The sequence below is a fragment of the Chiloscyllium plagiosum genome, chromosome 9, assembly GCF_004010195.1.
Source record: "Chiloscyllium plagiosum isolate BGI_BamShark_2017 chromosome 9, ASM401019v2, whole genome shotgun sequence".
Lineage (NCBI taxonomy): Eukaryota > Metazoa > Chordata > Chondrichthyes > Orectolobiformes > Hemiscylliidae > Chiloscyllium > Chiloscyllium plagiosum.
This window is the reverse complement of record NC_057718.1, coordinates 94,901,099-94,913,559: the sequence shown is the minus strand read 5'-3', so window position 1 is coordinate 94,913,559 and position 12,461 is coordinate 94,901,099. Positions and strand designations below refer to the sequence as shown.

At 38.3% G+C, this 12,461-nt stretch overlaps 1 protein-coding gene and 1 long non-coding RNA gene across 5 annotated transcripts in view; one reads left to right on the top strand and one right to left on the bottom strand.

Moving 5' to 3' along the window:
* The window catches only part of LOC122553071 (GDNF-inducible zinc finger protein 1-like), a 51,465-nt gene that overhangs the window by 20,643 nt on the left and 18,361 nt on the right, over positions 1 to 12,461 (bottom strand). For all 4 annotated transcript variants that reach the window (XM_043696554.1, XM_043696558.1, XM_043696557.1 and 1 more), the window contains exons 3-4: positions 1,445 to 2,419; positions 711 to 805 (exon numbers count right to left, since the gene is read on the bottom strand). In XM_043696554.1, the coding sequence (XP_043552489.1) occupies positions 711 to 805; positions 1,445 to 2,419 (1,070 nt within the window). The remainder of the gene's footprint in view (positions 1 to 710; positions 806 to 1,444; positions 2,420 to 12,461) is intronic.
* Positions 1 to 12,461, top strand: part of LOC122553073 — a 64,536-nt gene that overhangs the window by 44,006 nt on the left and 8,069 nt on the right. The window lies entirely within an intron of this gene.

Sequence of the window (12,461 nt, the reverse complement as noted above, 5' to 3'; positions counted from 1 at the left end):
CCTGAAGCGTGGAGAGATAAGCTAGAGGAGGGTGGGGGTGGGGAGAAGTGGGCTAGTGTAGGTTAGGTGGGCTTGGATCGGTGCAACATCGAGGGCCAAAGGGCCTGTACCGCGCTGTATTCTTCTATGTTCTATGTTTTTTGAATGGGTCAGAAATTGTAGTCATTCATCTTCTTTTAAGGTGATTGTCTTTGCTATGTTCTTCTAGACATTCTGACTGTATTCTGACTGGGTCTGGAATGTGTAAGGTATATTCATATAGATGTTCGGACATCTTAGAAACTGAAATGCCAGTGTTGAGTTTTTTTTAAAATTCAACCAGTAACTCACTGATTAAATAAAATCACTTCCTACAATTTAAAAGTTAACAGCATATAAGAACAAAGCAAAACTTAACTTTAGTGGTCACAATGTGTAGTTCAGTCTTTGCTCAATGCTGTATACAATGGCACAACTAAATTTAAATATAGAATACTTCTTCTATAGCCAACATTGCTAGTTATTGTACAGCATGGATCATCTAGAAAATATGATATATAGTTGCCAGATCACTAGTGCAATTAATTATAATACAATGATTTATAATATTTATTTTGTGCCAGCAATACCTTTTGTTTCAGCACTTTGGATGTGATATCAGGAAATTATCTACAATCCTGCCATGATTATTCCATCAATAATTTTAGTACATACCCACAATATTTTCCTACCTGTGTGTGTTCTCTTATGCCCATTTAATTTAGCCTTATCGGTGAAACAGGCTCCACAGTCCTCACAAATATAGGGTTTCTCTCCAGTGTGAGACCTGAAATTTGCATAAAACAAATTTTAAAACTATCTTGGACTGAAAACATGTAATCTTATGAAACTTCAAAAAATAAATTGCATTTTGCACTATGTAGACAAATAGATTCACTGCTGCTGGATCTGCATTTCTAAAATAATTGATGATGTGTATTTAACCTAAAAAAAACTTATTTTACAGTAATTCATCCATCACTTTATAAGTTTATAATAACATTCTTAAAAACAAGTCTAATACAATCCAGATTAAGCTACTTGCTTCTCGAGTCTGCGAATCGTCTGAGATATGACTCAGCACCAGTCAATGGCTGTAATGAGCTTTATTAGTTCTTGCACATGTTGTTGAATAGCAAAAACATTCGAACAGGCAACACTGATGCAGCAAGATAGTATCTAATTCTAACTCACGTTGATGCAAATGTGGAGAAGACAGCTGCCTGTCTGCTCACCTACCCATCTAACCAGGACAGTAGACTTAACAGAAGTAAAAGCTTGCTTCTCCACACAATTAGGAGGAGACACTCTGTTGATGGGAAAGCCTGCTTGCCCTTTTTCTCACAAAGAGATGCCTTGTACAGATGGATGTCTGTAAAGTAGAAAACAAACGTGGATAAATGGAAACTAAATATAAGGACATGACCTTGTGTGTATTTTCAGCTGTGATGGTTGGGCAAATCGAGAATGGCAAATGGAGCATTCGTAAGGCTTCTCTCCAGTGTGTGTCCGCATGTGAAACACCAGTGCTGTTCGTGAACTCAGAATTTTCCCACAAACAGAACATAGTGGACGTTTAATACGCCCTTCATGCTTCCGTGCATAATGTGTCCGCACATCTCTTTTTCTCTTAAAAGTTGCATTGCATAGGGTGCAGGCAAAGTGCCTTTCATCACTGTGAACACAAGCACAATGTTCTTTCCAACTGTTGTGGGTTGCAAAAGCCTTCCCACAGATCTCACAGTGATAGACTTTTCCTGGTAATGACTGGTGAATATCTTTGCAATGAACCACATAATCCTTTCTGGAATTAAATTCATCATCACATTTGTCACACTTTATTTTATGATTTGACTTTCGTGATCTTCCCCTCTTACTGCCTTTCTTTACATCAACGTCCTCATCAGAATAGTTTGGTTCAGGATCATGCTCATTTTGATAGTCTTCATCTTTACTATTATCATCATCATCATCTGTACTATTTTCTTCTTCATCTTCTACTTCATACTCTGTGTCACCATCATTATCGTCATCTTCATTTTCCAAGTCTTCAGTTTCATCCTCTCCTGTATCTTCTTCATTCTTAACATTAGCTTCTTTGTTATTTAATGAACTATTTTGTGCAATCTTGCTACCTTTATCTTTCTCCTCTTCTATTTCATTTGTATTATTGCATCCAATCTCTGCATCAGATGTGCTATGTTGCTCTTTCTCATGACATGTTTCCTTGTAATTGCTAATGTTCATGACCAAGTCATTATCTTCTGGTTTATCCCAACTGTGTCTGTCACTACTGATGTCCATGAAAGAATCAGCTGTGTGATCTGACTTATCTATTTGTGGCACCATTTTCCAGTAAATAAATGGTGGTTTCTTCTCTTGACCAGATTCATGTATCTTTCTGTAAAGAAAAACACCTGATTTAATTTTAAATGCAGCTTTCATAGTTCAAAAATTATAATCACTTCATTACATAAATCTTATAAATAGTTTTCTATGTTCACAGCAACTCATTCCTTAGAACAGAAACAAAAATATGGCTCAATTTTAGGTGCAGATAACCCAGTATAGCAAAAACATGAAAGACAAGACAAATTATCAGTCATTGATTCTGTAATGTGATTTCTCATTGCTAATATTTTTGGATAAATTACACCAAAATGATTCCCTGAAGTATATAATTTATTAAATGTTTGGAAATGACCATATATGATGATTTTACAGTAAACTAGACTGAAAGGAGAATTGCTAATCTTTGAGCAAAATTGAAAAAGCTCAGGAGGCTGTAATCCGAGAAACAAAGTTTCAAAGGGGACAAGGCAGTTATGGCACAACAAAATGTTGCAGAATTAGGGATAAGCAAAGTGTGGTGTGGATTTAAACATTAAATTCATTAAATAAGTTTAAATTCATTATATAAATTTAGGAACCAGGAACAAATGCGGGTTGATTTCTACGGACGGTGAAAAAAATCAGAGACTGTCCAGCAGAGGATTGTAATAGTTGACTCTCGATGTTCTTTGCAAATAATGAAACAAATAGGCTAAGGTACAGACAAAGGCAGAAAATGACATACAGATAGTAAGGTTGTATGTGAAGACAAAGATCTAGAGTAGAATGCTTGCCAGTTTTCATACACTCATACACTGCGATAGTGACCAAGGAGGAGAGAGAGCTGGTCACAAGTGTACCAACTTTGTGGCAATGGTGAAAGTTGTGGAGCTTGCTTTTACCAATGTTTAGTTGAAGGGAATTACAGGTTGTCAAAGATGTCAGATAAGCAGTCTGATAGTACAGCAATAATGAAGGACACCAGAAAGTTAAAGAGAGAGAGCAAAGTGTCATTAGCATATATATGGAAGTTGATCTCATATCCATATAGGATATCACCAAACATGTAGCTGTTGAACAGGAGGAGACCAAGGATAGATTCTCAAGGGATTCTTGAGGTATTGGAAAATGAGACTTTTGCAGTGATACTCTGGCTATCCTTGGATAGGCAGGAGTGGAAACAACTGAAGATAGCCTACCTATGCCTGTCTAAGAAAAGGTGTTAGATGATATGAGTGCCTATGTTAAAGATTGCATACAGTTTAAGGAAGAATAACACAAAGAAAATGTTATTCATAACTTTGATTAGGGTGTCTTTATTGTTGTGGGAGAGATAGAAATCAGTTTTAAGGGATGCAAATGAATAGTTTTGGGACACAGATCTGGGGGATGAAACATTCAAGGATTTTGGAGAGGAAAGGGAGGTTGGTGATGGTACAATATATAGACATCGACTGTAAAATGTTTGAAATGGATGGTCATGATGATCATTTTGAAGACCATCAGGAAAGGGAACTATTTACAATGTCAATTATGATACAGCAAAGGAAGGAGCTGGGACGGATAACAGTTTAATAGGAATAAGACTGAGCCAGCAAGAGGAATATGTTATGGACAAAATGAATTTAAAGAGTGTATACAAATGCAGATGAATGGGGGAAATGAGGTGCGGAAATGAGGTGTGGAAAAGAGTTGAGATGATTTACAAATATATTTTTGAATGCCACGCTAAGGTTACAGGATTAGTTTAACTTAAACTGTAATTTTATTGAAATAATTTAAGGTAGTGTCTCATATTTGTAACCATATAACTGTATAAGGACCAGATATTTTAAAATACATTACAGAATTACCCTACATGTTAAAACATGCACATCATGTGAATAATAGTAGTAAATAACATGCAGACTTTAAGGATTTATGAGAATTATTTTAGGGACAGGAACTTCACTTACATGGATACTTTAAAGAAGTCGGAAAAGATTTAAGGATGTTGTCAAGGTTGGAAGGTTTGAGCTATTGGAGGAGGTTGAATAGGCTGGGGCTGTTTTCCCTGTAGTGTTGGAAACCTTGGGGTGACCTTTTAGAGGTTTATAAAATCATGAGGGGCATGAATAGGGTAAATAGACAAGTTCTTTTCCTTGGGTGGGGGAGTCCAGAACTAGTAGGCATAGGTTTAGGGTGAGAGGGGAAAAGGTTTAAATGAGACTTAAGGGGCAACTTCTTCATGCAGAGCATGGTAGGTATATAGAATGAGCTGCCAAAGGAAGTGGTGGAGGCTGGTACAATTGCAACAATTTAAAAGGCATCTGGATGGGTATATGAATAGGAAGGATTTAGAGAGACATGGGCCAAGTGCTGGCAAATGGGACTAGATTATTTAGGATATCAGGTCGGCATGGACGATTTGGACTGAAGGGTCTGTTTCCGTGCTGTATAGCTGTATAAAAGAGAAGTTTCAGAGCAGGTTTGATAGAGTTGTTCAAAATTATGAGAGGTCTAGAGAAGGCAGATTGAGAAAAAATCGGTTTCCATCAAGAGAAGGGTCGAGAATTAGAATATGCAGATTTAAAGTGATTGGCAAAAGAAACAAAGGTAACATGAGCGAGAGCTTTTTCACGAGTGAGCAGTTAGAATCTGAATGCACCATTAGAGTGGTAGTATCAGATTGAATAATGGCTTTCGAAAGGAAATTGGATAATCTCCTGAAAGGAAACAAAATAATTGCAAAGATAGGATACATAGGGACGAGATATATTGCTCTTGCAATTAAATGTCTGTCAAAATGCGTGGCACTGGAAAAGCACAGCAAGTCAGACAGCTTCTGAGGAGCAGGAGAGTTGATGTTTTGGGCATAAGCCCTTCATCGGGGGGGGGGGGGAAAGAGAGAAGGTAGCCGCAAATGTGATAGGTCGATGAAGGTAAGGGTGATGGTGATAGGTCAGAGCGGATTGGTGAGAAGGAAGATCGACAGGTAGGACGGTGCTGAGTTACAGGATTCGATTTGGGATAAAATGGGGGAAGAGGAGATGAGGAAACTAGTGAAATCAACATTGATGCCATGTGGTAGGAGGATCTTAAGGTGGAAGATGAGGCATTCCTCCAGGTGTTGGGTGGCTTGGATTTGGTGGTACAGGCGGCCCAGGACTTGCATGTCCTTGGCAGAATGGGAAGGGGAATTGAAGTGGTCGGTCACAGAGCAGTGAAGTTGTTGGGTGCGTGTCCCAGAAATTTCTTCCTGAACCTTTCCGTAAGTTGCCGTCCTGTCTCCCCAATGTAGAGGAGACCACATCAGGAATAATGGACACAGCCACTTTGTCCTTGTAATTAATTGACACACGCTCAATATGTCGAATGGACTCCAGCATTGTAGCCATTCTATTATTTTAAATTTGTACAATCATGGTGCTTGCTTGTGGGAAAAAAAAACTTAGGTTAGTAAAACCAAACAATACTCGTTGGACCTTTGTCTGCATTCATGATTTTCTTCAAAGTGTATTTGATTACTTGAGCTCCGAGATTCAATGAGCAAAATATTATAGAGAAGTGGTCTGCTCTCTCTATAGATCAAAAGTTGGCAGTGATCTGATCAATCAGGAACTGTCTGGGCCTGCATCCATAACAATCTGTGTAGGCTACATTGCCTAATTGTGGAATTTCTGCCCTTGGTGAAGATGTTCTGCCCATGAGAGCTGCAGGTCAAATTGATGGCCAGTAGATTATTTACAGTGTGGAAACAGGCCCTTCGGTAGCGCTCAGTCCTGGCACTGCCAGGATAGAAGAAGGTCTGAGGTGGTAATGGCTTCTTGAGAAGCCAATTCCTGGGTTTTAAAGTGGGGAGGGAGCCTCGACCCTATGGAAGACGAGAACAGACTGTAGGACTAAGGTTTGATTAGGTTGGAAGGAAGGTTGGGATGGTATCTCGATGGAGCAATACACCTGATGCACACATGGGCACACCTGTAATGATATACACCCCTTCCTTCCCACCTTTATTCACATAGGTCTTCTAAAGCAGCCTGCCCACTCCTGTCTGACTGCCTACATCAGCTAGTTTGGCACGGGCAGGGTATTGTTGGGGTATTGTTGGGGTCAACCCAGCTTTTAATGAGTTCAACTGAGTATTAATTAGGTGAATATCATTAGCTCCCTGCCAATTTTGGCACTAGCCCACACTCTGTATTATGGGGACAGCTTGAGAGTTGGTGGGATATGCAATGCAGCTAAAATTCAAATCACTTCAAAGCTGCATTTTACACTGGGTATTTTTAGTGTCAAAGTGTTCAATAAAATAAACTCATGGGATTAATTGATCTTGTTGCAGAAACATTTGAATCAGGAACATGAAAAAATAGACAACTTTGGAGAAAGAATATTTGCAAATGTATTTCAGGGTGTTTGCTAAGAAAACCATTTTGGATTTTATTGTTAGTGCATTGAACTAAATACTTGAAACAGTATTTTTAAGACGTATGCATCCATGTCAGATACAAAATATTACATGTTCCTGCTAATCAATATTCACCAGAAGGTAAATCTTTTGCTGACATTCCAAAGCACTGTATGATATGGAATTGTTCCCCACAAAGAGATCTCAAGTTCAAAACACAACTAAACGCAAGTACTTTCACAAGGGGCAGGAAAAATAGAAGGAATCTAATAATGCAGTGCCTTACCACATGATGACATCCAAAAGCGCTTTATAACCAATATATCCTTGTAGTGCGTTTGCAGTTTTTAATGTGGGAAATATGACAGACAAATTTGTACATAGAAGGCAAATGAATGAATGAGTGATCAGCCTACATTTTCTTCGTGGCTGAGGAGTGAATATTGACCTGGATAACTGAAAAACGTTTTTCTTTAAATAGTGTTGGCTTTCCTACAGAATTGTGTGTCTTCCCTTTACTATTTTTCAGTAAGATGCAGTGATTCCTTGAACAGTCAGCCAGGGATTCAGTTCAACATGCCATCTAAAAAGATGGCTCCTCCAACAAAGCATTACTGCACTGACATGTCAAACTAGGTCAGGTATTGAAATCCTGAATACACAATGTCTAAACATGGTGCTATATTACTGGCAACATGGTTGGTTACAGTTGCACAGCAGATGGAAGTAATGATAATCACGCATCCCATGATACATCTATTGCCTTCAAAAAGCCATCTGTAGTATGGCATTAAAGAAGGGTTACAAGTAGGCTGCTATACTGCCTTGGAGGAGAAAGTGAGGTCTGCAGATGCTGGAGATCAAAGTTGAAACTTTATTGCTGGAACAGCACAGCAGGTCAGGCAGCATCCAGGGAACAGGAGATTCAACGTTTCGGGCACAGGCCGAAGAAGGGCCTGTGCCCGAAACGTCGAATCTCCTGTTCCCTGGATGCTGCCTGACCTGCTGTGCTGTTCCAGCAATAAAGTTTCAACTGCTATACTGCCTTGTTAATCTAGGATTTTGTGACATTTGGAAACTCTGGGATAACAAAACATGATAAAGTTAAATACTTTTTTTCAGTAAAACAGCCAAGAGAAAGAACGTCACGTTATTTAGTAGTTAGGACTGAAGAAATCATTCCCACAGCATGAATAAAGTGCTAAGTAACACTGTTTTCATGTTATTCATGATTTTGAATTCATAACTTAATTTAGAGCGGCAAATGGAGCTCATATTTCAGAAGTGAACTGATTTTTGATGTTCCTTTTAATAGACCTTAAGTTAGTTGCATTGGTTTATGAAGTTACTACATCACAATTTTTTTTTTTGAAGTTACAGATGTCCTGAATAAATCTTACGCAAATTCAATTCTTTAATCAAAATTGAATTTTGCTTTTATCTGTATTACCAAGGTTTACAAAAATAATATTAGGCTTTAGAATTCATCATTTCTGCAAGATCAATGTTAGGTTTGGAAGACTATTTTAAATTTATTTTAAAATAACAGTTTTTCAGTTTTAAGTAGACATTATGTAGCATTATTGATTTATATCTTTTAATTTTTTTTAAGTGATATCTACTCCATCACGTTCCCTCTTTGACCCAATGCAAAGCTATTTTCTATCTCATCACTTTTTCACCCACACCTTTTACTGATGATTCAGAATAAAATCGCTATTTTGGAGGTACGATTTTAAAATTGAGTTATGTAACTGTGCTTTGTCTTGGCCACAAACAACTCATGGATTAGGCATATGCTGAGAGTTTTAATGAAACAAACTCAATTGGAAATTGCTTTCTTAGCAATTATTCTGCAGCACATTCTGAAAGCATCCTATTTTCTCTCATCACACCCAAATCAATGACCAATATAAATGATTAATCAGATGTGATTAATCAGCCCAAAACAAAATGTTTCAAGGCTAATTAATGAACATATATTTTGATAAACCAACCAGGATCCTGCTATTCTATCATTAACACCAATAGTAAAGCCCCAGCAGAACACAACCAAGCCTAATTATGACATAACCAAAGTTCCTTTTAATAGAAAAAAATGAAGCCACAATTCCCTGATATGATCAATACAATACTTGCTAACAGATCTTGTTAAATTCATCAACCTGATAAAACGGATAGAAACAATGAACTGATCAGTTTTTATGCAAATGTGAATTTTAAAATTATTTATTTGCTTTAATGTAAAGTTCTAAATAGACACTGCAATTATAGTATGCCTGACAACTAACCTCTTATATAAATATTTTACTAGCTTCTCAAGTTTTACATTCTAAATGATCATTTGCAATATAAAGCTCAATTCTTCATTACTTAAGCACTTTATAAAACCTGGATATATACAGCATATAGCAAGGCAGGTGATTAAAACCTACACTGTAATGCTTGAATCTGATCAAATGAATGGTGAATGGCAGCTATGCCAGCCAGCTACATAACATAATATAAAATCCTGCTAAAGAGGTACGAAGGACCATTTAACATACAAACCCACTTATTTGCTGACAATTTTCTAGATTGGAAATAATTTCACCCCAGGACCTATTTTGACAATTTCTTCAAAAAACATAAATGTACCAGGACTGGTGAGTTCCTCAAATAAGCATTATGACTGTGCTGCAGATCCTAGCCCAACCATTACCAGTTGAGGTAACTCAACTGATGAACTGCTAGTGAACTACTAAAGATCCTAATATTGCTTACACTACCTGCCCTCATTATATTTGGAAGCATTTTATCTTGCTTCACAGGGACTACAAAATGCATATTTCTGTACGTATTTTGCAGATGGCTGAATCATGGTATTGTCACTGGACCAGTAATCTAAAAATCCAAGACAATAGGGAAATGGGTCCAACTTGTGTCATAGCAGTTGGTAGAATTTAAATGCAATTAATAAAAAAAAATCTGGAATTCAAAGCTAGTCTCAGTAATGGCAACCATGGAACTAAAGTCTGTTGTCATAAAAACCCACCTGATTCAATCATGTCCTTTTATCACTCATAGGAGGTGGACATTGCTGGCCGGGCCAGAGTTTGTCTATCCCTAGTTAACTTTGAGAAGATGGTGATGAGCTGCCTTCTTGAACCGCTGCTGTCCATGTGTGTAAGGTAGACCCCACAATTCTGTTTGGGGGAGGGGTGATTTCCAGGATTTTGACCCAAGCAAGAGTGAAGGAACAGCAACATATTTCCAAGTCAGGATGGTAAGTGGCTCGCAGGAACTTGCAGGTGACAGTTCCCATGTATCTGCGGCCCTCGTCATTCTCTATGGTAGGGGTTGGAACATTTGGAAGATGCTGTCGAAGGAACCTTGGTGAGTTGCTGCATTGTGTCAGTAACACCATTACATGCCTCCTTCCAGTCATTTCACCACGATCTTCAAGTCCCAACCCAATTTTCTTTCTATGCTCCCACTGTCTTTTTTTTAACCTCACTTCTTTCCCTTCTATTGAATTCCCTTCCTTTTTTTTAAACTGTTTAGATGAGGGTCTTGAGGTTTGAACCATTCAGTAATGAACATTTTAACTGAAGAGATTTGCAAGTTTAGTTAGATGTCCCTGCATAATGATCTTTGGTGAATTTCTGTATTTTGATAATTGCTGTTACAGTCCAAAGCTCCTATCTGCTGTTCCTATTCTGCAAACCGATTCCTCCACCTCCCACTAGGGGCAATACCAACCACCCGACCATTCGATTCTCCAAGTTATGGATTCAGCTGAGAGAAGGAAATCTGCCATCCCTGCCCAGTCTGGTCTACCAGTGACTCCCGACTCTCAGTAATGTGGTTAATATTTAATTACTCTTTGAAGTGACCAAACAAGCCACTCAGTTCAAGGGCTAGTAGGGATGAGCAAATGTTCACCTTACCAGTAACATTTACATCCTGTGAAATGGTTTTTAAAAAAAAAACCCAGTAATATCTGTAGACTGCTAGATACAATTATCGTAGAAATTGGGGCGGCATGGTGGCTTAATGGTTACCACTGCTGCTTCACAGTGACATGAACCTGTGTGTAGAGTTTGCACATTCTCTCTGTGAGGAGAAAGTGAGGTCTGCAGATGCTGGAGATCAGAGCTGAAAATGTGTTGCTGGAAAAGGCCAGCAGGTCAGACAGCATCCAGGAACAGGAGAATCAACGTTGATTCTCCTGTTCCCTGGATGCTGCCTGACCTGCTGCGCTTTTCCAGCAACACATTTTCAGCCCACATTCTCTCTGTGCCCTACATGGGTTTTTCCCTGGTTCTCTGGTTTCCTCCCACAATTAAAAGACATGCAAGTTAGGTGAATTGGCCCTAGGAAATACAGGATTACAGAGATGGGATGGGTCTGGGTGGGATGTTTATCAGAGGGTCAGTGTGGACTTGATGGGCCAAATAGCCTGCTTCCACACTGTAGGGAATCTGAGATAGAAAAATACATGTTTATGCAAACTATCTGTCTTTACATCATGTTGGATATTTAAATTAAGTTATGTTACTTGGAAACAATCCAAAATAACTGACGATTTTCCTTCCCTACTGGATTGAGCCTGTGAACTGCTTTGCTGCAGGGAACTGTTTAGCAAAGTGAATCAATCTATACTCAAATTCATAATGTGGGATTAGACAATAGATTTTTGGTTAACGTGTACACACATTCTAGGATATCATTACAGTATCAAAGAGATTATTGTTTGAAACATCTGTGAATGAGATCCAATTGGGTACTAATCAAGTTGTTTACTCGTAAACTGAGTTCTGAAGAGTCATGTCAGGCTCGAATTTTTAACTTTTTCTCTGCACAGATCCTGTCAGAACTGCTGAGTTTCTCCATCACTTTCTGTTTGTATTTCAGATCTTCAGCATTTGTAATACTTTTAAATTATGTGGGTACTAATCAATGTGTTTATCTGTAGAGATATGGCAGGTGGAGTTTAACATAGGTCTGAAGTGTGCACTCAAGATTTGATAAAATAAAGGGGTAATGTGTAAATTATAGCACAAATGGAAAAGTATTTTGAGGTAACACAGCTAGAATATGTGCTTGAAATTTTGCTGGTTAGTTATGAAGATTGAAGGCAGTCAAGTAAGCAAATAAAATGCTTTAGCACACAGCTAAATCATTCCTGTTATTCTACTGGATTCAGCATTATTGGTTCCAAAATCATAGTACAGCACCTAATGGGAAACTTGAAAAGATTGGCCAAATGAACATGGTCACTTCCTGACCAACACATTACAATGTTACTATTAGCCTTAGTAAAGCACTCTAAGGTGGTATTATCGAATCTCATGGATAGGCAAATGACAAGACATGTTCAATACTTATTGACTGATTTTAAGACATTTTTACACGACTAATAATGCCATCTGTTCATAGCACACAGATACAGCGCAGTCAACATCACTACCTAAAGTATATTTACATGTCTTCATTTAACTGAAAACAGTGATGGAACCCCATTGATTCCCCATGTTTCCAGATATAACCACCCATTGCTCATTTCCTCAAAAAACATTCAAGAACTTGGCACTCACAGAATCACAGAATTATTATGGAATAGCAGGGTGCCATTCAGTTTGCACCAGCTGTACTGTCTCGTGCCAATCTCCTGCCCTATCCCCATATAGAGTCCTTGAGTGGCTCATTTGGACCTGCCTCCACTCCTGTTCCAGACATT